Source organism: Phalacrocorax aristotelis, chromosome 9 (genome assembly GCF_949628215.1).
Source record: "Phalacrocorax aristotelis chromosome 9, bGulAri2.1, whole genome shotgun sequence".
NCBI classification, from domain to species: Eukaryota; Metazoa; Chordata; class Aves; order Suliformes; family Phalacrocoracidae; genus Phalacrocorax; species Phalacrocorax aristotelis.
Window position 1 is genome coordinate 589,600 of NC_134284.1, and position 26,403 is coordinate 616,002.

General features: G+C 42.9%; 1 protein-coding gene across 1 annotated transcript; it reads left to right on the forward strand.

Annotated features, from left to right (window-relative positions):
• The first annotated feature begins 1,327 nt into the window (after positions 1-1,327).
• On the forward strand, positions 1,328-22,581 carry LOC142061743 (serine/arginine-rich splicing factor 5-like). The gene is made up of 8 exons (XM_075103123.1): positions 1,328-1,481; positions 3,614-3,752; positions 7,294-7,364; positions 8,142-8,228; positions 10,486-10,558; positions 19,075-19,148; positions 20,122-20,232; positions 21,100-22,581. The coding sequence occupies exons 2-8, from the start codon at positions 3,627-3,629 to the stop codon at positions 21,374-21,376; spliced, it is 819 nt and encodes a 272-aa protein (XP_074959224.1). The 5' UTR covers positions 1,328-1,481; positions 3,614-3,626; the 3' UTR covers positions 21,377-22,581.
• Positions 22,582-26,403: the final 3,822 nt, after the last annotated feature.

Consider the following 26,403-nt stretch of genomic DNA (forward strand, 5'->3'; position numbering starts at 1 on the left):
GGGAGGGAATGAAGAAGAGGGAGCCAGATTCTTCCCAGTAGCACGCACTGACAATTAAAACCCATGAAATTTCATCCAAACACTTTTTTTTTTTTTTTTTTTTACTGTAAAGGTGGTCAAACAGTGGAACTGGTTGCCCAGAGAGGTTGTAGAGCCCTCATCTGTGGGGGAATTAAAAAGCTGATGGGACATGGTCCTGGGCGACCTTGTGGGGTTGGACCAGCTGATCTCAAGGGGTCCCTTCCAACCTAAGCAATTCTGTTTATTATGGATGTGGAATGTATAAGTTATCTCTGTCCTAAATAATAATTAGAGGGCAAGAAATCTGAATGATGCCTGAATCAAACATACGATGTCATAAATGTAACCTAGATATTTACTCCAAGTTAAATCAGGAAATCCGGACATGATGCTATCAGTCGAGGGGGAAAAAATGGGCAAAACAAACGAGCTATATTGTAAGCATCTGGACGGTGACGATTTAACAAGCTTTGCTACACTGAAGAAATGGACAACAATTTTTATCTTACTCATCATACTGTGGACTGTCATGAATTCCACTGTAAGAATTCCATAAAAAGAGTACACCTTAGTCACCAATAAACCGGAAAAGTAGTGTGCAGGATGGATATGCGTGGAAAAACAGCTTCCGCCCAGCCCTTCCACACCAGCCTGTACCCTCACCAGCCACCTTTGCCCACCCAAGGTTTCCCCCCGGAGTTGGCGACAGTAGCGGTACTGCGAGTTTGTCCAAAGCAGTGTAATTCTGCGCGCTGGGGGAAGAAGTTGTAGTTAGGGGCTGGCCGCAGCAAACTTTTGTTGGCAGGAGAGCTGCAGTGGCCGAGCGAACGCGCAGCCCCGGGGATGAACCCCCCGGCCGCGTGCCCTCGCTCCTCCACTCGTTGACCAGCAAGACCATCTTTTTTTGCCGTGTCTCGGTCACTAGCACGAAGCCCAGGGGCCGAGGGACGCCACAGCCGGGCAGGGATGCACCGGCAGAGCCTCGCTCGGCTGGGAAAGGAGCGCCATTTCATTCAGGGCGCTGCGCGGCAAGCGCCGGCTTCCAGCACCCTCCCTCCCCGCGGCCCGGGCCCGGGGGCGGCGTAACCCGTTCCGACCCGGCTCGCCCTGCCTGGGCTGCACCGCCCTCCTACCCCCCAGCACCCAAGGCACCGCCATCCCCACAAACCCCCGCTCCGCGCCCCACCGGAGGACGAGCCGCTGGGGCGGGGCGGCCGCAGGCCCGGGTCACCGCCCCGCCGCCTACATCTCCCGGCATGGGGCGGGGCTGCGCCGGTGCCGAGCGCGGGCGGGGGCCGCCGCCGCGATGTACGCCGGGAGTTGGGGTCGGGCGGCGGCAGTTACGCAGCCTCCGGCGGGGGCGCGCGGCGCTGCTGGGCTCTGGGAGGGACGAGGCAGCCATTGCCGGCGCCGGGAAGAGTGGTTTCCTCACGGCCTGCAGGACTCGGAGCTCGGCGACGGTGAGCGGCCGCCCCTCCTCGTCCGGCTCGTGGCGGGAGGGCTGGGGGAGGGTCCTGCTTCTCGCAGCCGGGTCCTGCTTACGGGGCGGGGGCGGGCCCGGCCTTTCCTGTGGCGGCGCCGGGCAGAGGGGGTGAGGAGGAGGAGGAGGAAGAAGAAGCAGCAACAGCAGCAGCTCCAGGAGGCCTCGCTGGCGTCGGGCCGGTTGCTGAGCGGGCCGGCGCCTTGGTGGCGGCGAACCCAAAGAGAGGGTCCTGCCGCCCCGGGAGGCGGCGAGGCCAGCGCGGCCCGTCGGCTCGGTCGGTTCCTGAAAAAGGCGAGCGAGCAGAGGGGCTTTCGCCGCGGCCCCGGGCGCTTTGGGCCCAGCGTGTTTGATCCGATGAGCCGCGAGCGAGCAAAGGCATTGCGCGAGGGGCGGCGTGTGAAGCCTCGCTGGTCGCGGGCGTCGAGGCAGGGCTCAGATCCGTTGTGCTCCCGGTGTTTGGGCAAAGAGCGCACGGACAGGTAGTTTGCACGGCGTGCCTGTGTCTGTGGTGCTTTCTGAGGCACGCAGTTCCACCCGCCCCGTGTTCGTCTCCTTCTGTGGTTCTCCTCCCCACTTGTTTTTCTAGAACTAAGAATTAAAAGTATTGAACAGCAGTTATGTAGTCGTTTTAATCTGTCAGACCTATGTTGTTCTTAAAATGAGTGCTGTTGCCAGAGTGATTGTTCTTACCCTGTTTTAAAGCACATAATTTTATGTAAGTCTGTCCTTCCTTTGCAAAGGCCTGTCTTTCCCTTAATACCCGCCGTTGGCCTTGCTAGTGTTCGTGTGGTGAGGGTGCATCGGGAAAACAATCTGTCGGAAGGCTGCGACAGAGCTGGGTCAGTCCTCTCAGCTGGATTTCCATGTGGGCAAAAAAAGGCAAGTGTGGGCACAAAGGCAGGCAATGGTTACAGCGGGCAACCTTGGCCCTCCTAGGAGAAGCACGAAACTCTTCACGTGAAAGCAGTTAAATGGCTATCACCTCAGGTCGTGGGTCGGGGACAGTTCAAGCTAATCTAAGTAAGTGCTGTCACACTTCTACCCCTCGCCCCATATGAAGCCCTTTATCCTGCCTTCCAAAGTTCTGGCACTTCTCTGATGGCATAGTGAGCCCAACTAAAGAAGCTGATCAATAAAAACATAACGGGTCTTAACACAGAAGGTAAATCACGCTGATTCAAAATACTGCATCCAAATTGTCTTGAACTGCTTTCATAGATAACGTGATATATTGTCTATTTATTCTGTCTGCTTTACAGTCCGATATTGTAATACAAGATCACATTGTATTTCCACTCCTTAGGGCTTGGATTCTTTCTTTGTTGTATGGCAGCAAGCTGAGCCAAATAATTAATATTTTCCAGTCACAAGGACTTAAAAATTTCTAAATCACATAAATGAAAAAAGTTACATACTCAAGATAAACAATGGACCTTACAAAAAATATCCTGTATCAGGAGATAGTTTTGAAAACCTGAATATCTGAAATAGCCTTTGTTTTTGCTGCTGTTAAAATCTCATAGTAACAAAATGTTTCTTCTTCATAACTTGGTAGACTGTTAAGGTATTTTATGATTAGGGCAAATAGAAATAATTTGATTACTACCATTTATCGTTTGGATGCTAAGAAAATTTTTATTGCAGTAATCCTTTCAGGTGAAAGCAAAAGTTTGAAAGTGTTTTGTGTCATTATTCCAATGATTAGTGCAACAGTTTTGTTGGGTTGGTTTGTTTTACTTTTTTAAAACTGCTGTTAGCCCAGCATATTCATCTTGGAACTTATAAAGTAGGGTTTTTTCATGCTCTGTGGTACATATGCCTTATTAGTGCAGCAATAAACAAGAATATTATTTCAGATACAAGAAGTCTTTAAGTTATATGACTAAAAAGGGGCAAAGTTGCGAGTTCTGTTCAGGTTTTGCTAGAAGTCTGTAAGATAGGATTTTCTCACTCCTTTGGCTACAGAGAGGAATTGGGTTTTTAACATGTATATCTGGAGGACAAGAAAATCAAATCCCATTTAACCAAGATTTCTGAGATGTAAAAGTGATCTTAATCACCCTATTTTAAGTTTGCTGATCTGATAAACAATGTTGTTTTCTTTCTTAGCATCAACATTAAGATGAGCGGCTGCCGTGTCTTTGTTGGACACTTAAGCTCACGTGCTCGGGAACGGGATGTGGAGAAATTCTTCAAAGGATATGGACGCATACGAGAAATACATCTTAAAAATGGATTTGGATTTGTGGTAAGCAGTACCTTATTTTCCTTTCTCTTGCTTGCAGGTACTAGCCTTGCTAGGCTGATGTCAAGGAAGGGAAGATGCTTAAGAGAATAATAGTGCCAATGGGAAATGGAAAATATTAATATACACTTAAGGCTGCTTTTCAGGTGTTGGGATTAGTGTTTTACCTGGTTTTGGCCAGATTTTTGCTCAAAATCTTGGTAATATCCTAGCTGTGTTAAATGCATTGTCTGATCCTAGTCTTCCATGGATTTAAATCTTATCCCTTATTTCTGAAGACAGTATAAATAGCCTCTTATGGCATTACAAAAATTGACAAAGTCTTGACCTGGAGAAGAGTTTAATACAGACTCACTCACGTTCCTCTCTGTTTCTCTCTCGCTTCTTCTAGTCTGCCTGGTCACATGTCTAAATAATGGACTGACATAAAAGCAAAGTAGTTGGCTAGGAGGGCAGGTGTAATAGGTGCTTGCTGTTGGCTTTTAACTCTTTTAACAGCTGCACAGCTTTTAACTCTTGTGGAGCTAAAGTTAGGCATGTTCACTATCAGTGTATGTTCACAGGGTGTATGTGTCTATCAGACTATTAAATGAAATACACAGTTCATTGGATCTCAGTTTCCTACTACTGCTTTCTAGAGCCCTGTGCTCCTAAACTGTTGTCCAAATTTTTACAGCTTTACAGGTTCCCAAGTTGACTCAGGATCAGCCTGTTTCTTAACTGTTAGCCCCAGAGAACTGAGAACTAGCTGTTCTGCAGCACTGAGTTCAAACTGGAAAGGTTGATATTGCCCTCACATTGGCAGGCTTAATGCCATTCATCCTACCAAGATCAATCCCTTGGGTGAAGCTGTGGGAAAAGAACAAAAAAAAACAGGCTTTGCCTACTTTAGTTTCATACAAGTATTACTTCTTGACTCCTACAAGTGTCAGTTCCCAATTGCCCTGCGGCATGAGCTACTCATTGTTGATTGCCGGTAGGTAAATACCTGCCTCTTAAAGTTGGGAGGTAAGCGGCTGATCCAGACACGAGCCCGAGTTTATTTAGTGCGTCCTTTCCAATTGCTGCTATCTCTCAATCACCTTTCCCTGAGCATTCCTCTTCTCTTTTCGGGCAGGGCTGTTGAACAGTAGTTGTACCTGAATGAGTCGTCATCTCTACGTGAGTCAGCCAACCATCCTTCCTTTCTTCTCCAGTTCCTAGACAGAGCATTTTCTTTTCAAAGCTCACTAGTAAGCTTGAATAATTATCCCATAACTCTGTCTAAAAAATTTAATTGTTCTCATGATGAAGAATTCTTTCCTAACATCTGAACAAAACTTCCTGCCCTTTGCCTGTCATCCTGTCACTGTGCCCCTCCCATGAGGAAAGCACTCCCATAATTTCTGTAACTATGTTTTAGGTATTAGAAGACTCTGACTAGATCCCCTCCAAGCTGCCTTTTCTTCAGGCTGAACAAACACACCACCCTCAACCATTCTTTGTCTCCAACCTTCTGATCAGTTTTGGTGGCCCTCTGCTGGTCGCGCTCCAATTTTTCAATGTCTGTGTTGAGCTGGAGGGGCCAAAACTGGACACAGTGTTCCAGGTGCAGCCTAACAAATGCCAAGTAAGGTGGAATAATTGCATCCCTTGGTCATTTGGCTGTACTCTTGCTGATGCAGCCCAGGATGTGGTTTGCTTTCATGAAGCAAGGCCACACTGCTGACTCGTGCTTAGCTGACTCTCCACAAGGATTTCTGTGTCCTTTTCAGCAGAGCTACACTTCAGCCACTGAGACCCCAGCGTGTTCTGTTTCTTGGGGTTATTCTGTCCCAGGTGCAGGACTTCACGTTTATATTATGTTAACACCTGCAATTCTTATTGGCCTAATCTTTCAGCCTATCAAAGTCTCTCTGCGTGGTGGTTTTTCCTTCCACTTTAGTGTCAGCCACAGAACTGGTGAGGGTGCACTCTGTCCTGTCATCCAGATAACTTATAAATACACTGAACAGTGTTATCCTTTGTGGTACCTCACTTGTGATGGGCTGTCAGTTCATCTTTGGTTATGATTGCTTAAAATCTCTTTTTATAAAACCTCCTAGAAAATCAAGTGATTCTGATCGAACATTGTTGTAGTGTTAAAAGCATGTTTCATTGTGCTCAGTCAAAATCTTGCTTGATCTTTGAAACTGGTTAAATTTACTTAAAGCTTGTAGATTTCAGTGCAGAATCTTTTCAGATGTCACACCGTAAAGCTAGTATGTGAAGCTGGGTAGACTGGCAGACATTCAGTTTGTTAGAAACTAGCTGAAATCATGGGAGTTGTAGGTGCTAACTATTGATATTAAATGCTGAGCCTAAATTAATTTTCGCAAGATAGTCTTTGCATCATCATGCAAGGATGTGTGATGTTTCACTTGGTAGTGAAAACAGATTTCAATGCAGAGAGGGGAAGATAGCTTAAGCCAGTATTGCTTCTGAAAAGCTGTTTATAGTTACTAAATACTTTCTTCAGCTTGAGAAGCTGCTTCTCTGTTGTTCGTTGCTTTCAAGATGCAGTTCCACAGTTTTTTTTCTCCATCTGTGCTGTTGGTTCGAGCAGTCCCCCAGCTGCTTGTTCTCACTGCTTTCTTTCTTTCCTTTCTCCCCTTGTCTCACATGGTGTTACCACAGTTGTTCAGCCGCATAAGGAACCTACCTGAGAAGCTGATCTGGTTGAAAATAACAGTTTTTCACCCCACCTCTTGCACAAAGTGTGCTGTTTTTCATCTGGATGGGTTTCTTGACCTAGTTTCCTGCAGAGCTGTACAAACAGCTTTGGCAAGAACCAGTGGGCTGGGTAGTGGGCAGAGGCTACTCAGGCTGACTAAAGCAGCATTGCTGCCAAAAGCAAAGCAACAGATTCTGTTGCAACAGTGTATGGAATAGCATATTATAGCTGATCCAGAGCCACAGGTGGCCAGTGCTGAAGAGGGGCTTATGCTTCTTACTCTTCTTACACAGGCACCTTTTTGCCAGGCTAGTGAGCTGAATTCACACAGGAAAAAAAAAAAAACCAGAAGGGCTTTTTCTCTGGTTCATTCTTTCTTTGCCAGTTCAGCTCCATTCATCCCCTTTAGATGGTTTTGGGAATGCACAGCTCTCCTGCTTTTGGATGTAGTGGATCAACTTGTGCTGTTTTATCGGATTTCCCTGTATGTAGGGCTATGTTTTAAACTGTATGCCTTTAAGGAATCCTCCCACCTCTGTCCAAAAAAGTATTTTACATATTTCTGTAATAAAATAGGTCATTTCATTAATTTATTTTATATAGGCCCTGCAAATAGTTATACTGAAGCAACTGAGGGAGGCAAAAGGAGGTTATGGGGTGGAGGAAGACAAAACGGTTATGAATGGGAGCATCTTGGCTCTTCAGTTGTAAATGTACTAGGAATCCACTTCCTTGTTCAAAGTTCTGGCTGATACTTGCTGCAGAAATGTAAAATTTATAAAGAAACATGTTCTCTAGCATTTGAATATACTGTGAGGGAAGGTACTTTTTTTATTTGTATGTTCTTTCTAGGAATTTGAAGACCACAGGGATGCCGATGATGCAATTTATGAACTAAATGGAAAAGAGTTGTGTGATGAAAGGTAAGCTTATTAACATAATTTCGCCTGAGAACAGCAAAAGTGCTTTGTATCCAAATACAGTGCATTAGCTTGTGCTCCGACACCAGTTTCTTGTGGCTCTGTGGTTGGGTACACCTTCCATAACTTTAGATGAAGAGATTTGTTGGGATCCTGGCTACAGCCTTATATAAGGCAAAGATAGTTTGGGACTGGAGGAGGGGTGGTTTGGAGTAGGGCTGACTGGGTTGTCTGCTTGCACTTATTTCTCCTTCAAAGCTAACTGAAGGTCTTGTCACTAGAAATATTAGTAGAAGTAAATTGAACTTATTTATTTGTTATTTATCTGTCTGTTAACTTCAGAAGATAAGTTGATGATAGCCTCTCATCATTCGGAGTGTTTCCCTTCAGTTTGCAGCAGTGTGGACTATAGTCGTTATATATTACAGTAATTTTTATTTTGATTGTGGAAGTTTGGTTTAGGTCATTAGGTTGTTGTTACTTATTTTGGTACTTTCTGCCCTCTGTGGTTGCTCTTGGGCTCTGGCTGAGCAAGTTTAATTGTTTCAATCTGAATTAAAGACATTTCCATGAAAGTCTGAGGGAGATGAATGCGACAAGAGAATACCACTGTTCTGGCTCTTTAAGAAATGCCAGTGACTGTTACAAATCATTGCTTGCAAGGGCAAGATAATTCTTGTTTGTGCACATGTGCCTTCCAGTTGCAAAAGATTTAAATCAGTCTCAAATACTGAAAGTTTGGTTTTATTTTTTGATTGCATGTTTTGTTCCTATCGTAAGGGTTACAATTGAGCATGCTCGAGCCCGAAGAGGAAGGGGCAGATTCCCACAACGGTTCAGTTATTACCAGTCGCAGAGTGGATCGAGGTAGGTGGTCTGGACTCTGTTTCCTACGGAGTAACTGAAGAACTGTACTGAAATACTGTTTGTTTCTTGTGGTTGGAGTTAGGGATCCAGCTCTGTTTCCTTTTATAGCTTTACGAAAGAAGTTTTATCTTCTCAAACCTTGGAGGTCCATTACTGTTACTTACCTCCTATGGCTGAGGAGAATGTGGATTTTAAAGCAGTTTAACTGGCTGGCAGAGTTTCACAAACCTATTATGAAGTGCTCCCTCTCCATGTTGTAGGCACTACATTGGTCTTGCTTCCTACCGTTGTGTAGGTGATGTGAAGGAGTAATGCTGCAGTTGGATGGGCTGTTTTTAACCTAAATGAAGAAAAATGCCAGAGCTTCTCTATTGAGGCTTTTGTCATTAAACTGAGCTTACAGGCTAAGTAGAATTGTTGTAGAGCAATAGTAGGCTTTCACATTTCCAGTTGTATGTTTATCAAAATGCTTACTTCAGCATAGAGTACAAAAGGAACTGTATTTGAGAAACTTGTGCTAGGGCACAAGATACTAGCCTGTGCAGAAGTGTTTAAATGCCAGTTGACTAAGTTTGCTGACCAAGCAGGTGCCTTGCTGAAGGAGATCCTCTGTCAGACAGTGGAATCTGAAAAACAGAATGTAGCTCATATCTGGAATACCTGTAGTGGACATAGAGTATTTGTGGAGTTGTTCACTTTCAGTGATTTGAGCCAGTGGTGAACCTTGTGCTGTCTTGCAGTGGAGTTTGTGAAAGTTCTGCGGATTTGCATATATTCCACCGAACAGCTACACATTCTGTCTTTGTACTTTATATCTGCCTGCGTGAAGTAAATATGTATGGAATAATTTACTCTGTAGAAACTTTTATAGCAGTGGCCTATGCAGAGTAGCGTTTGGAAGAAAGATGAAGACTTAACTGACATAAACCTCTGCATTTGTTTCAAAATCAGAATTGCTGCCAGTTACAAACCAGTGTCTGGGCTATCTAATTTGCATATGCAAGTATGCTAATTAGATTATTTTTTCTTTAGTGGCAGTAACCTTGATGCGGTATAATTGGTCCGAGGTCCAGGCTAAAAGTGGACTTTTAAAGTAGGAAGTATGATTGAAGGTCGTGGGCATCTGACGTTGTAGTCATGTTCATGACGTCAGACTGCCGATGCCAGACAGGAAGAGACTGCGGTTTGCAATAATGGAAAAATGGGACTCAGCCTGCCAGTTTTGGGACTCTGGGACCTCTGTTTAAATGCCTGGAAGATCTGGATGTTCTGAAAAAAATTGGGACACTTTGAGGTATGCACTGAAATGAAATTGCCTATGCTTCAGTGTACAAATCAATACACACCGTTTAGGATTATGTTTCTATGGGAGGAGAAGATGAGAATAATTTTCTCTAAGGTCAGTGTTCTTGATTCTTGACTCTTTTTGTAGTAATACGAAGTAGTGCCATTGTTAGAATCCTGCATTACTTATCAAAAGGCTGGCATACCTTTTTCCATAGTTCTCAGATCCCTTTGGATTCAGAATGAATAGGATTGGGAACAGAAATGACCTTACTCTTCTTTTCTGTATGAACATTTTCAAGCCACATTTTCATTTTTTGAGAGGGTCTTTAATTTTTGCTTACATGAAAAACATAGGCTTTCATTCAGGAACTGTAAACTGTCACAGTTATTTCAGAGCAACCAGTTATCTAGCTCTCATTTTTCTAAAATATTTCTACCCACAAAAATATCTAATATAGGTCATGGAGGCATATGTAAATATTAACAAGTGATTGGGAATTTAGAAGCATGAACTAAGATGCCTTTAAATAGTGCCTTCTATCTCCCTGACATGAAGCAGAATTTTTCCTTCCAACTAAAAAGAAAAATTAAAATTGCCCTTTGCATGAATACCCTCCAAAACTGTACGTGTGAGCCAAGCCTGTCAAATACCAAAACTAAACTAATTCTCTTTACATTATTTCATTTTACTAGGCACTTATTCCAGTGTATCTAGAAAAAATGGCAGCTATATTGACTGCCTTGGTACAAAGTTCTTTACCAAAATCCTTTTTAATCCCCTCTTAGCAGCTTGGTTCTTGTAGTGGACTCTTAAGAATATACTTGACTAGGGAGAATCAAAGCTGCAGTCCAGCAACAAGGAAAATACTTAAATCTCACAGCAGACTATGGAAAACATCGTTTTTTTAAAGTCCTAAATTCCTTACACTGGAGACTTTTTCCTTTGTTTTTTTCCTCTGAACTCCTCTAGCCGGTATGGACCTCCTGTTCGTACTGAACACAGGATCATAGTTGAAAACCTTTCATCCCGTATCAGCTGGCAGGTGAGTTAACACCTTATCTTTTTTTTTTTTTACACCTTATTTTCCTACCCTAATTTCTTGCCAAATTTCTTAATAAAGCCATCATAAATATTTAACATGAATAAAAAATAAGCAAAAAGGCTTCAGTGATTGCTAAAAATTAGCATTCAAAAACTTAGAGGTCTTCTGTTTCACAGCTGTGCAAATAGTTCTATAACTAGATTTTGTAGTTGGGAACCAATTCTTGCTTACTTGTGTCTACCAACTGATAAAAGTTTCAAAGACTCTAGATTGTTTCTAAATTACTGAAGCATAGGATCCATTCAGACTGTGTTGTCCTCTTGTATTGTTACACCTGGAAGTGCATGCCTTTGTTTTGAGTGAAATTTATGGTCTTTTCTTATGTTTTCCAAAACATTTTTGTGATACAATACATGACTGAGAAGTCTGGTAATATGTCATTAATAAAGGGAATCTTAAAAAAAGCTACTGTGTAAAGTACGCTTACTGTAGATATTTTTTTAAAAACTCTAGGTGTACCACCTTTCTACTTTTCTTCACCCCTTGCTAATGTTTTGCTAATTTTCAGCTGGATTTTAACAGAAATACCATACAATCAAATCCTTTAGTTGTGTTCTGCATAGTATACAGTCTATGGAAAGTTTACTTTTTAAGGGCATAGCAACAGATGCTGTTTACAAAAGGTGAGTGAATAGTGGAGTTTAGTCTTGTTTGTTAACCTTTATGTTCTTTGAATAAAGAGACTTTAATTAGTGTAGTGAAAGATGCAGTATAACATGTTGAATGTTCAGAGCCTTGGTTTTTCAGCTAGATCCACATGAGGAGGCTGTTTGGTTTGCCTGGAGCTCCACTGATGTGTTTCATAAGAGCTTGGGTACATTCCATGCAGATGAACGGTTGAACTAGGTTTGTTTGTCTTCTGCATGACAGGTTCAAAAGGTTCATAATTGTACAGTTGTGTTAATTATTGAATAATTGAAAAAACTTCTGAGTTGATGTGATGAGCAAGTAGATTTCATCTAAGTATCTTCTGGGTATGCTATGGGGTTATGTATATGAGGAGATTGTTACAAAACACAGTGCTTGGAAACAGCAGTAAGCTAGAATGGAGTGTTAAGGAGAGTAAATCCTATGATAATGTTTAGTGTTAAATTCATAACTTGAAAAAAATGTTAACGTTTCTGTAGCTTTCTTTTACTTGTGAATATTTGTAATGGCTTTATGTGTACTTACCATTGTAGACTGAAGCTCACCCAATTCAGATTTCATGCTGATGAATCTTTAGGATTCTAATTACATGTTCTAATGACTCTCTTAAATACAGGATAAGTTAGTGTAAAAGACTTCATGTCTTGATACCTGCCTAAATAGAGACCATTTGAAGCTAACATCCATATGCAAGCCTCATTTAGTTTTGAAGCTGTACTGCTTTGATCCTGACTATAGTGTTTTAACTTCTTTTAACTATGCTACTTAGATGACAGATTAAAATAGCTAATACATTAACAGTAGTGGCATTATTCTTTTCTAATCCCTGAGCTTCTAGCAAGCACAATTGATATGGAACCTTGCTTTAAAACTTATGTGCATAATTTTATCTTTGGTGTGTGCAGGTCCCCATGCTTTGAGAAATGCTGTCTCCTTTAAAAGTTATTATGTTGGGATATTTAAAAAAAACAAACAACACCAAAACCACAAAACAAGCAATCCACAAATAAAATTGGTATTCAGATCAGTTTCCTCAAATTGTTGACTGTATTGTTAATAGATAATCTCATATCTAAGTAGTAGGCAAACTGTCAGAGTTCTTAATTTAGAAAACATATTTCTGCATGTTCAGAGCTTTCCAACCACAGTCATTAGTTCATTAGTATTGTTGAATTTCCAAGCAGTTGGGAAAAGTAGATCTGTGTTACATCAAGATGTAATTTTCAATATGTGTTTTTCCTATTTATAGTTGTCCTACACCTTATTTTCCTTTGCTGCGAAGGACAACAGGCTATTCTTGTCCTGCTTAAGGTGAACCAGAACAGTGAACTTGGGATAAAATTTGACTGTTCCACTGGTTAAGTAAAACCACATAACTTTGAAACAAATAGCAAATAATTGGTTGAGCTTTTATAACACGTGCACTTACTCTCTTCTGAGCAATAATGTTGGCATCTTAATCGTGTTGACATTACTATTACAAATGATATTTCATGATGATGATCCTTAGGATTCAGTGTATAGCGTGGCAAGTCTGGGGGGGGCCCTCAATTTTGAAGTCTAAAGTTAGTGAATTAGAAAATAATTACGTAGATTAACATTTTCTGACTTCCTTTTGATTTACCAGTCCTGGTCTGGTTAAGCTCTCATTGACTTGAGCAGAGCCAAAATTTTGTTCTTCGTCTCTATATTGGGGTAAATACTGTGGTTGAAGTATTACTTTTAATGGTGCTGTAGGGCCCATTTTTCATTTGCTATTAAGGTTTCTTTGTGTTAAGCACATGTGAAAAAATGAAAATATCTACTAGTTTGCATATGCCATTCTTTAAAAGAAAACTATTAGATTTTAATTAAAAGATTAGATAAAACTAAGCCTTCTTATGTCCTGTGGCAAATGTTCTGAAGTTTTTCCTGGCTCTTTGTTTTTGTAGTCTTTTCTTTCTTAAGCATATTTCTAACCAAGTGCATTTTGAACCTCTTCTAACAATCTTGATTTGGTTAACCCTCATTTTTTTTGTGTGGAGGAAAAAGAACCAAAGATTTTGGGGTTTTCTAGTGGCTGAAATTCTAGGGTTTGGCCTGTTCTGAATTTTCCTTTTGGTTCCTATGAGAATCCTGTTTTTTGGCGATCTAGATCTTGCTTTGCCTGGGTTTGATCTTGATAGGCTAGCACAGATCATCCTCAGGTTCTTTAGCCACTTCTGCATACTATGTCCAGTGCTTTCAGGGCCTCTGGTACCTCCGTGAAGCATATTGCTATGAGCCATCACTCTGCCTTTGTCATGTAAGAGAGTTCCTCTTGGCCAGTATGCTGGTTTTGGCTGAGAAGGGGTTAATTCTCCTCACTGTGGTGCCTGTGGTGATCAGGGACCTTTCCAGCTTCCAGTGCTCTGCCACGTGGGCAAGAGGCTGGGAGGGGCGGGGCCACGGCCGGGGCAGCTGACCCCAACTGGCCAATGGGATGTTCATTCCGTACCATGTGACACCATGAGCAGTATATTAATGGGGGTAGTTGGCACGTGGGGGGCAGTTGCGGCTTGGGGACTGGTGGTGTTGGGTTGGCGGGCAGAGAGCGGGTGCGTCACGTGCAGGTTGTTTTGCTGGTTCATTCCCCTTCCCCTTTCCCTGCCCCAGGTTTTCATGCCTCTCATTGTTTTCCTTTCCATTGCATTTTTCTTGTTGTTGTTTTAATTATTAAACTGTTCTTATCCCAACCCACGAGCGTTACCCTTCTGATTCTCTCCCCCATCCCACTGGTGGGGGAGTGAGTGAGCAACTGTGTGGGGCTGAGCTGCCAGCTAAACCACAACAGTCTTTTTTGGCACCTAACATGGGGCTCGAGGGTTGGAGATACTAACAGCTGCTGGTCACAGCACCATGTTCTAATTTTTGCAGCTGGTGTTAAAGATTGGTTTGTTGAGCCTGCTGTGTTCTGCTGTGATTAGTGATGTTTTGCCTACAAGATTTGTCATGCAAACACTGTTTTTCAGCTTTATCTGGTATTTGGGGTTCTTGCTGAAACCGTTACTGTACCTTGGATACCACCTCATTGAGGCAATTAGCAATTATACCTCCTCCTTGGAGAGATCTTATATGGAGGAAATACAGAATGGTGTCTTTGCAACTTTATTCTATGATGTCTCTGCCTTTATTACAACAGCCTTTATCTTGAGCATCCTCGGGTGGTTAAGGAATACTTATTGTTAGTTTTGGGGCATGTTGTTTTGGTTTTGACTAAGCAACTTAAGAATATCACCCAGAAATCTGCCCCGAGGCTTGATAGTTACGAGGGACAGGGCATGTGGGATAGCATGGGCGAATACCTGGGGCAGTGGCACCCCCAGTGTTTTGGAGTTTCACCCCTGAACAAGTGCAGAATCCTGAAAAAACTAGTAGAATATTTGGAGAAAGTATTTTATTACACTGGGAACTCCAGAGAGACACAGATAACTGCAACGTGCCAGGGCCTGGCCCATGCATACCAAGCCCTGCTCAACAGTATTCAGTGCTCCCAAGGGGAAGAGAATGTCTCTGGATTGAAAGGCATAGTGACAGGCACTGCGGCTACTCAAACCCCCACGACAGGTACTGGAGCTGACTCGGAGAATCAACCCATGCCAATATCAGTCGCCCCCATACACAAGACGAAATATTGGAAGCGGACGTCAACTCATTTAGAACAGGATGATGAAGAAGAAGCAGGGCCATCATGAGGAGAGGAGGAAGTCGTCATAAATGAAACGGAGACCACCCGATCCCTGTCCTTGAGTGAGCTGCGAGATACGTGAAAAGATTTCAGCCGTCGTTCAGGTGAGCACATTGTCACCTGGCTGCTCCGATGCTGGGATAATGGGGCCAGTAGCCTGGAACTGGAGGGAAAAGAAGCCAAATAGCTGGGTTCCCTTTCTGGGGAAGGGGGCGTTGACAAAGCAATTGGAAAAAGAACGCAAGCCCTCAGCCTCTGGAGGCGACTCCTGTCTGGAGTGAAGGAAAGGTATCCCTTTAAAGAAGATGTTACATATCGCCCAGAAAAATGGACAACCATGGAGAAAGGCATCCAGTATCTAAGGGAATTAGCTGTGCTTGAGGTGATTTATGGTGACCTGGATGATCAACAGGCATCCAGAGATCCAGATGAAGCCGAGTGCGCACGACCCGTGTGGCAGAAGTTTCTACGGAGCGCACCATCCTCGTATGCAGCCTCATTGACAGTGATGGCCTGGACAGGGGATGAGGCACCAACGGTGGCGGAGGTGATTGATAGACTCCGGGATTACGGAGCAAATATCTCTTCCTCGCTAGTCTCCTATGGAGAAACTATCCCGAGAGGTCCAGCAACTCAAAGAAGATATGTCCTGTTCCCCACCTCTATGGGGTAGCGTCTCAGCTCTTAGGAATAAGTGTCTCTTTGCTCAAAGGAGAGGATGCCCACTACAGGCCACCCTATGGTTCTACCTGCATGACCACGGAGAGGACATGATGAGGTGGGATGGCAAGCCTACCGCTCGGCCTTAGAGGCACGTGTACGTGAGCTGCAAGGAAGAACAATCACTCAGGGAGGTTCTTCCAGGAAAGCTGCTGCTCCGATTTCCAGTGAGCAGGTCCCCAGGCAGAGGAGTAGAAGTGCTGATTTTATTTTTGAGCTTAATAGAGAGACTCCTGATTCAGATTTACAGGAAGTGAGTTGTGACTGCCATGATCAGGACTAGAGGTGCCCTGCCTCCAGCCAGGTGGAGGAAAGGGATAACCGGGCTTACTGGACTGTGTGGATCCAATGGCCTGGCACGTCTCACCCACATGAGTATAAAGCTTTAGTGGACACCGGCGCACAGGGCACCCTAATGCCATCAAACTCTGTGGGGGCAGAACCCATCAGCATTGCTGGAGTGACAGGGGGATCCCAAGAGCTAACTGTATTGGAGGCCATCCAACTGGCCTTAGATATTGCCGAATGGGAAAAGTGGCCAGTGCTCTATCTCTATACTGACTCGTGGATGGTGGCAAATGCCCTGTGGGGGTGGCTACAGCAGTGGAAGCAGAACTGGCAGCGCAGAGGCAAACTCATCTGGGCTGCCGCACTGTGGCAAGATATTGCTGCCTGTATAGAGAACCTGGTTGTAAAGGTACGGCATGTGGATGCTCACGTTCCCAAGAGTCGGGCCACTGAAGGAACATTGAAACAACCAGCAGGTAGATCAGGCTGCCAAGATTGAAGTGGCTGATGTGGATCTGGACTGGCAGCATAAGGGTGAACTATTTCTAGCTCGGTGAGCCCATGACACCTCAAGGCCATCAAGGGAGAGATGCAACATACAGTGGGCTCGTGATTGAGGGGTGGACTTGACCATGGATATTATTGCACAGGTTATCCACGTGGGAATGTGAAACATTGCTGCAATCAAGCAAGCGAAGCGGGTAAAGCCTCTGTGGTATGGGGGACGATGGCTGAAATATAAATATGGGGAGGCCTGGCAAATTGACTATATCACACTCCCACAGACCCGCCAAGGCAAGCGCCATGTGCTTCCAATGGTAGAAACAACGACTGGCTGGCTGGAAACATCTCCTGTCCCCCATGCCACTGCCCGGAACACTATCCTGGGTCTCAAAAAACAAGTCCCGTGGCGACATGGCACCCCAGAGAGAACTGAGGCAGGCAACGGGACTCATTTCCGAAATAGCCTCATAGACACCTGGGCCAAAGAGCACGGCATTGAGTGGGTGTATCACATCCCCTGTCACACACCAGCCTCTGGGAAAATTGAACGATACAATGGAGTGTTAAAAACTACACTGAGAGCAATGGGGGGGTGGGACATTCAGGCACTGGGATACACATTTAGCAAAAGCCACATGGTTAGTCAACACAAGGGGATCTGCCAGACGAGCTGGCCCTGCCCAGTCAGAAATCCTACATACTGTGGAAGGGGCTGGAGTCCCTGTAGTGCACGCAAAAAGTATGCTGGGCAACACAGTCTGGGTTCTTCCTGCCTCCGGCAAAGGCAAACCCATTTGTGGGATTGCTTTTGCTCGAGGACCTGGGTGCACTTGGTGGGTGATGCGGGAGGATGGAGGAGTCTGGTGTGTGCCTCAAGAGGATTTGATTTTGGGCGAAAACAGCCAATGAACTGAATGGCACAATGCGAACTGCTATATAATATTGTGTGTCACCTCTGTGCTGTATCAATGATATCATAGTACAAACCTCCCAACCCATGGAAGATAAACTTTGATGAAACAAGCAAAGTGCAGCAGTGATGGAACAGTGACTGACTCACTATGCAGCGACCCAACACACACACACAATCTCTCCCGCCCTGAAAGCCTGATACGGCAGATGGAGCCCAGAGTCATGGACTGGGTGAACTCAATGGACATTTTAATGGACATTTTACAGGGAAGGTCCATGAACTAAGGGAATGATGTCTGTGTATTATGTTAAAGGATGGGGGAAGGGAAGGGGTGGTGGTTGGTGAGGTTGTATTGGATCGTATGGGACCTGGGCATGGTGTAAATGGTATGGAATAAGGGGTGGAGAATGTGCTGGTTTTGGCTGAGAAGGGGTTAATTCTCCTCACTGTAGTGCCTGTGGTGGTCGGGGACCTTTCCAGCTTCCCGTGCTCTGCCGTGTGGGCGGGAGGCTGGGAGGGCCGGGGCCACAGCCAGGACAGCTGACTCCAACTGGCCAATGGGATGTTCATTCCGTACCATGTGACACCATGAGCAGTATATTAATGGGGGCAGTTGCGGCTTGGGGAGGTCGGTGTCGGGTTGGCGGGCGGTGAGCGGGTGCGTCATGTGCAGGTTGTTTTGGTGGTTCATTCCGCCTCCCCTGGGTTTCGTGCCTCTCATTGTTTTCTTTTCCATTGCATTTTTGTTGTTATTTTGATTATTAAACTGTTCTTATCCCAACCCACGAGTGTTACCCTTCTGATTCTCTCCCCCGTCCCACTGGTGGGGGAGTGAGTGAGCGACTGTGCGGGGCTGAGTTCCCGGCTAAACCACAACAGCCAGCTAGGTATTAGACAAGCAACTCTTTGCTTAAGGTACCTTCTTGTATCTGTCACTTGTGGCATGTTATGGCAAGTAGTGTGGGATTATAAAATATCAGATACTCTTTGGTGAGAGTACTGCTTTAACTTAGACAGATGTTTAGCTTTTTAGTGAACTTTTATATTATTTGTTTGTATTTTATCCTGTTGCTGAGCAAGTAAGTTTACAGTGTCTGCATCTTTAGCCTCTAAGTTAAATACAAGGGTACCTATTGACGTGGCACTGTAGTGTGACGGATATTCAAGTGAAACACAAATTTCTTGTACCTTTGTAAAATTATTAATTATATAGTTATTGCACCTTTTTGCTTTTAATTTTGCTGTGAAGTTGGGGGAGGTGAGCATATGGAATGAATTTGTCCATGTATATTGGGTTATCGTTTAACTGGGGTGTTAGTCATGAAAATTTGCATTTAATACTATGTTGCTTTTCATCTGTTACAGTTGTGATTTCAGTGCGTATGTTGGTATTTTAAGTATTGCATTGTATTTTCATAACAGCTCGTTTTGGGATGCAGGATTATTTTAAAAGCAATATTTTATTCCCTGTGGCTGTAAAAATGAGGGATGCTTCTGTATGCAGCTGCTGTTACACAGGCTGTTTCTCAGAAACTTTTTCTAAATTATATGTATTTATATATAGAAAAATATAAAAGCATTAAGCAGTTTTAGCAGAGAAAGTTTTAGGAGGTGATACTACTGCTAGCTGACTCATTTGTGTCTTGTTTAAAGCTAAAACATTAACTTTTGCTGCAGGACTTGAAAGATGTCATGAGAAAGGCAGGGGAAGTCACCTATGTGGATGCTCACAGAAACAACAGGAATGAAGGGTAAGTTCTTCTTGCGTCTAAATCTGTACGATAACTGAAACTGTTAAAGGCAAGATTATCCTTGTAATGTAACAGAAATCAAACATAACTCTGGTGTGGCTTAGATGCTGAAATTTATTCAATTTAAAAAAAAAAATTAAAAAAATAAAAAAAACCAAACACAAACTGTCAGTAAGTAGGAGTTCAGAAGTGGTACTGAACTCAGTCTCTCTCTCTACCATGAAAACAGTGTGTCAAAGCAGAAAGGGAAGGGAGAATACCTTTCAACATTTGGGTTCTGCTGCCTTTAACTCAGTTATTTATGTATAATCATTTATGATTTGACTCCTGAGGCTAAAATACCTACTGTCTGTGGCTGTGTTGCAGTTGGTTGTTGGTTCAACAGTCAAAGTCATGGGAACTGAACATAACCAATCTCCACAGGGAACGCCTAGCTGCCTGCTCTTCATTCTTAATTCTGCAGACTACAAAGATCCCGTACAACAAAGCAGGAGAGAGGGAAGTGTGACTAGAGTGTCTGTGCTGGCAAAACAGTGCTCTAGGACCACTGCAGGCAAATGCAACTTAGACTTCTTTTGAAGGGAAAACAAATTAAAAACACAAAGGGGATTTTTCTATGCACTGTTAAAAATCTAAATAGGGCAAGAGAATCTGCAAGTTTGGTTTTTTTTCTTGGACAGCTTTAGAATGCAGTTTAGTGGAGGACTGAAAGATATTTCCTCAGCTGGTGCAGGTTTGTGTAGCTTCCTGGAGTTTCTCCATCTCACTGCAGATGAGAGTTTTGGTAATGTTTAAGATGTGGAAGGTATGGATGGCTGGGACTGTTAGTGTCGTATTTTCCTGTTAACCAAGTTAAAATTAGCTTTCAGAAGATAAAACACCAAGCTGTGAATCAACAGATAGAAAAAGGCCCAGACTACTTCTTGCTTTTTCGCTCTCCGTGAAACCTTTTTTTTCCCCTGATGGTATACAGGGTTGTAGAATTTGCATCTTATAGTGATATGAAGAGTGCCCTGGAAAAATTGGATGGCACTGAGCTGAACGGACGCAGGATTAAACTGACTGAAGATCACAGAAGGCACAGGTATGTCACCTGATCTGATAAAATTCTGCTGAGGGCATGGATTTGGGTAGTATCGATGCCAAAGTTTTATTATTTAATTCTTTGGCCCCAAGTTAAATATCATCACACAGAACCACTTTCTAGCAATGTAAACAGATTTAGATAAGAACTGACTTGCTGAAAACAGGGTAAATAGAACACTTGGATGAGAGTAAGGAGATTTTTTTTTAACATAAAACTTCATTTTTAAATGAAAGGACTTTTAAAAAAAACTATGGATTTTGGTATTAAAAGTGTTCTAATTTAATGGAAAGCTGCTTCACAGTCCTGTGAAATGTCTCTTAGAAAATGTTAGCTGCAGCTCTTTCATTGTCCCTCTTAAAAATAAATCAATTTCTTTTCATTAAAAAGAGACGCATAACTAGAGAAGATGTTAAACTCTTGGGCCTTAAAGTGTGCTCGTGGTCCATGCCTTTACAGACTTTTTTAGCATCTTGAAAGAAACCCTAACTAATTTACATGGGTGTTTCTAGAGAGAATAAAAACCACAGGTATGAATTTTCATTCTGTGCTTTTCTTGATAAATGGCTAAAAATGTGTTTGTCTCCTCCTGGCAGGGGGAAGGCGTCTCTTATTAGGCAGTTCATATTTGCCAAGCTAGCAGAGAACGTCAAGGCTTAGCAATTCCTGCTAGCCTTGGCCTAAGAAGCTGCTGTTGTGAGGGAGCAGAACAGAAGTCTAGCAGCACTCTGAAATAACTGAATGCTGTGCATAGCGCATTAAGATGTTCAGATGGATGAGCTGTGTATACAAAGTAGTTGATAATGTAAATTGAGTCTTTTAAATTTAGTAGGAGGTGAGACTAAAAATTTGATTTGTTTTCCCTAGAAGCAGATCTCGATCAAGGAGTTACTCAAGATCTCGCAGCAGGTCCAGGTCTACAGGATCTTCCAGATCGGACAGGCGGTCCAGGTCAAGATCAAGGTCCAGGTCCCGATCTCGATCCCGGTCCCGATCTCGATCCCGGTCTCGTTCTCGCAGTCGTACACCTAAAAAGAGTTACTCCCAGAAAAGCCACCGCTCCAGCTTGCTAGCTTCTTCCCCATCTCCCTCTTCTAAAAGAAGATCTCGTTCTAGGTCGAGCTCTGCTCATAGCCGTAGTTAACGTGCCCTTAGAGATGTATTAATGCATTTAATTTGATTCAAGTTTCTTGAAGACTTGAGACAAATTATACATGAGAACTGGGAGGGGAAGAGTTAACATGATGAAAGGGTAACCTCCTCTTACATTGCCAAAGTGCCTGTCATCAAATAGGCTGCCTCTGTGAGGAGGGGCTGTCAGCTTTCTCCTTTCAGTGAAGTCTGGAGTAGGAAGACTTTTTTATTTTTTTCTCTGCTATTAGTAAACATTTCTATCATAGATATATTATGTACACATAATGCTGAGGTAATGGGACAAGACAATACGCTGCTTTCTCCCTCTCTTACCCTCTACTTTCCCCTCCACTTCCAAGGCCCTTGACTTCCAAAATCCTACGTTAACTTTTGTCCTTGGTATTAAGTCCCAGAACAGGAAGTAAAGATTTTATTCCTTTAAGGTTCTGTGGCTACTATTCTGTGTGAGAATGAATGGACCAGCTGAATTTAGTTTAGAGTTTTCCCCATTGCTTGGCTTAACGGGCTGTTCAAGTTCCAGCTCTATACGATGTTGACAATATGCTTAATTTGGAATCCACATTGGTCAGTTGAATGTTGCTCATTTGGATAGTGAATCGATACCATGTTAAGCAGTAATGAAAGCTTCAATTTCCTGTTAAAATGAGACATTCCATCTGGATGTCAGGATTATTGGGAATCTGTTGTAAAAATTTTCCAGTAATTCACTAGTATGTGGTATTGTATGTAGAGGCTTTATTTGACAGGTGACTCCATAAAACTGCACAGAAATGTCAATATGCATGTCCATGTTTTTGATGTTTATAAAACTGACATAGCTTTCATACCCAAAAGTACGGAACTAAATAATGTGTGTATGACTAGCAATAGTCTTGATGGAAAGGACAGTATTTTTAGTAATCACAGCAGCAAAAAAATCCCAGGAAAAGTGTAGTCAGTTGTGACAAAGTTAATCATGTTAAAGTGTAAAGAGGGTAATTTCTTTAAATCTCCTGAATGCACAGTTGTTTTGATTAGTAGAAATTTCCTCTGCACATACTGTTCATTCTTACAATTTAGAATTAGATCTTTTTTTTAATTCCTGTGTCATTAAAGAAGGAAAACATTTTTTGAAAAAATATGTAAATTATTCCCAAAGTCTTATGTGTGTTTAAATGTACCATTCGTAATAAAATAAAACCTTTTTCTGGCTTACTTTGCAGTCTTGTTTAGTAATGTTACTGTTGCTGCTGTTCAGTTCATATGGTCTTGCAAACATGATCACAAGGAAATTTATTTGGGGGTGAACCCATATGGAAGCAAGTGAAATGTAAACTAGAAACCAGTTATAACGCGTAAGTAACCAGATGCTGACTAACAGGAGGACAGGATACGATTTTACTATCATGGCCATCAGTGGCTGAAGGGATGGCAAATAGTAGTTTTTCTGCAGTCCTTGCAGACGGATTTGTGTGACTCCTCCTTTTCCAACGGAACCAACAACCAAACGGCTATAGGTGTTGGAATCTTCCTGTAGGTAAAATCATTTGTCACTTTTGAAATATGGTTCCAGAGATTCTTAAATTGCCCACACTACTTCTATGTGTCTAAGGCTTCAAGGCTGATGCCCTTTTTAGAGCAAGTTACTGCTAATCATGTGCTTTGCATGTTGGCTTGATGTGATCTGAATATGCTAGCAGTTCAGAAGGAACACAAGGAACAAAGAGAAATCACTTCGCAGAGGAATCCGACTAGATATGGCTGTTGGGAAGCTGGGCTATGCTCAGCTGTGTTAAGTGTCAGTGTTGCTTTGGTAAACTCGTGCACTACCAAAAAAACTCCCAAAAATGTCCACTGCCTAGCCTAGTACCTTTGAGATTGGCCAGTGCAGTATCAGCGACCTTGAATGCTTCTGACCATAGCATGCTTACCTGACAAATTGTTCAAATATAGAGCTAATGTAGATCTTGTGAATTTTATTAATTCTTGATTCTTTATTGTAGAACATAATTTCCACATTTTTCTGTTGATTCAGTAAGCAGTGGCAACAGTAAGATGAATATAGACCAAAGAACCAGCCTCCCTTTCCCCCCAAACACCTTGAGGTTCTAAGCAAGTTTATAATTGTTGTTGTGATCGCAGCTATAAATAAATGTAGCTTATTTCTAAACCTAAAACCCAGTCTACCCATAGATTTGTGTTGCAATTAATACCAGTTAGAAGTATATTTTTTTAACTTACTTTAAATCGTATGATTAAACTGACAGTGGTTTAGTGTAGAAACACATGAGGGTTTCTTTTCTGTGCCGGCATAGTAGGGGTTTAAACATCTTTGCCAGCAGAGCTGCATCCAAGTTAACTGTAGTACTGGTTTCTAAATGTGGCCACAGGTAACCAAGGACTGCAGATTGTAGGGTGGTGTTACCAGTGCAATGTGACATGATGGAAATAGACCTCTCACTAATTTTTGTACGTGTTTTTCCAAGGTGGCAAGCAATGGTTCTTTGTTCCCCTAAGATATAAAAAAGTGTTTAGGTGAGGAAAAGGTGAGTTTTTGAAATACTAAGAATATTAAATCTGGTCTTTCTCTGGGGAAAGATTTGTTTATGGTAGATATGAACTTAGCAGCTTTCTTAATATTTATTTGAAGGGCAAGGATTGGAATCTTTAGTAGCTAAAAACAGTTTTGTTAAAGGAGAGGTTACTCAGCTCTTAGTTGTTTCTTTTGGTATATTAATTTAATTGCCTGGAGAAATAATGGATTCCTGAAGCCCGAATTTTCAGTTATGGTGCATGTGACTCTTTTTCATGGCTTTTTCCATGTCAGAAAAGCTTAAGCCCTTAAAATGTACGTGGAGGAGAAGGCCGAAGGGTGGTCTGATTTCCCTCTCCCCCTCCCGCCCCCCTTTCCTTCTGTGTCACCACATTATTTTTTTTTTCTTAAGAGGAAAGACTATGAATAGCAGATTTTCCCTTTAGGGGAAGAAAAAACAAAAACAACCAAACCTCAAGACTATCTTAGCAGGAAGTCCTAACAATTTTGAGCAGGTTTCAGAGCAGCACAGCTCTGTTTAGCACGCAGTAGAGTTGGAAATGAAAACTGCGTTTTTCATTGAGGTTTAAAGTTTTGACCTTACCTGACATATAAAATGAGCTACAACTCTGTACACTTAATCAATTGCTTTGATGAAGGATAACTCATTGTGCTGCTCTAAGTTGGTCATGTCTGACCTCAACTTGGAGCAAACACAATCTGGAATTTGTAGTTTTAAGGCATACGAGTTGGTGCAGAGAGGTTAAAAGGACAGTTCAGGAGCCTGAATAAAATACTTGCTTGGTGGTCAGCAAGTGTAAAAAACAGTCTTGAGAGGGAAGCAGGGGGACTGGGGCAGATAAAAGCCGTGAAGGGAAAAAAAGGCCAAGAGGTGTGTTTGGACAGGTGGTAGTTTCAGTGTCAAAGACTAGTATAGACAGACCACAGAAAGGAATACAACCTTTATACTCAAGACAACAATTCAAATTTAGAGGTTTCCTCTAGCACCTGATCTTGAGATAAACAAATTGGGCAATGTGTGCTTGTTTGTTTTCCTTAAAAATATTTGGTGTTCTGCTGAAGAGCAAAAGGTCTAAAGAAAACTGAAGTGCTACCTGTGTTCCTGTGAGAAGACAGTATCTAAGAGTCAAGTAGGCGTCTTGATTAGTAGATACAGACTTGCTTGGTAGACTCTTTAGGGAACACATTTTGTCTGAAACTTGGCTGAACTGTTAATGTATTTCAGAAATCAGTTTATTTTTTAAATAGAACATTTTTAGACTGCGTTGGAACAAATTATTCATCTGTATCAGGTGCCTTAGTTCCAACTTTACAGAGCACAGGAATGTAAGCTCCACTTTGAAATAACCGTAAATAGACTTCTTTAATGCTTTAAAGTTTCATTTTTTACAGGCAGCATGTTCCAGCGTGAGAAAGCTGGGACTCATCCCTTCCAACTGGCAGAAAGCTTCTGCTCCCAGCCCTGCAAAGCTGAAGGGAACAAAGCTCTGAAGTAGCGATGCATCTGCAAGTAAATCTGACCCCTTATTATGCTAACCTGATCCTTGAAGATCAGTTTTCACAAACTTGTCCTCAGGGAATGGAGGTGACATAAGACAATACAAATGTTAAATTTCTATTAGATTCAAAGGTTCCACGTGTACCTTGCAGGTGCTGTTGGGCAATATGGCTAGGATGATCTAGCAGCTTGCTGCTGGCACAACAAGTTGCCATCCCTGTGCCTGCCCCTTGTCTGTGCCAGCACTGATGCTCATCTGATCCTCCAGAAGCCAATTCAATTACATCACAAAAAGCGGGTACTTTGGGTCTTCTGCAATACTGCTTTTTTTCCAGTCCTCTCTAGGAGGGAGGAAGTGGAATTATGACCTGGGCTATAGCTCCCCTACCATCCTTCTGTTTGCCTCTCTCACAAACAAAAGTATCCTGGTTTTCTTAACTTTACCTTCCCATTCTGTTCTCCAAGCAGTCAGTCTCCAAACACCACCATCGCTTTCATTCTGTCCAGGATCTCTTGTGCTTCTCTCATCCCAGGACATTTTCCTCCCAGGGGAAGCGGCCTGCTACAGCATGCAACTGCTTGCAGCACAGGGCACAGCTGGAAGTTGAGCACGGCAATTAGCTGCATTCTGACAACTGGCTACATCCTGCCCCAAAAATGAGAGTGTATTTTTATTTTATGTGTAGGGCACTTCTTTATTAATTACATTTTTGTCAGTTTAACACAGGGCTCTTCATCCAAGGGTATCCCAGCAGCTTGTGAAGATAAACTTTATTATACTTGCCCACATGGCATCTCTGCAAGTGGCGGTGGTGTTCACCTGAGGCTGCAAAAGGGGAAGAGGTATCAGGAGGAAGAATGTGGAGGCCAGGATTCCTCATGGAACAGGTTCAGCTCTGGCTCCTGCCATCTAGGGACTGTACTGGCTGCTGCTGCCTCTGGAGCCACGAAAAGGGCTCGGAAGGGGTTTGCTTCCTCTCAGGAG

Excerpts from the sequence above, each read along its gene's own strand:
- LOC142061743 (XM_075103123.1), top strand. The coding sequence starts at position 3,627 with ATGAGCGGCTGCCGTGTCTTTGTTGGACACTTAAGCTCACGTGCTCGG. Across the intron at positions 10,559-19,074 it reads CATCCCGTATCAGCTGGCAG|GACTTGAAAGATGTCATGAG; the intron begins GTGAGTTAACAC and ends CTTTTGCTGCAG. Across the intron at positions 20,233-21,099 it reads GAAGATCACAGAAGGCACAG|AAGCAGATCTCGATCAAGGA; the intron begins GTATGTCACCTG and ends TGTTTTCCCTAG.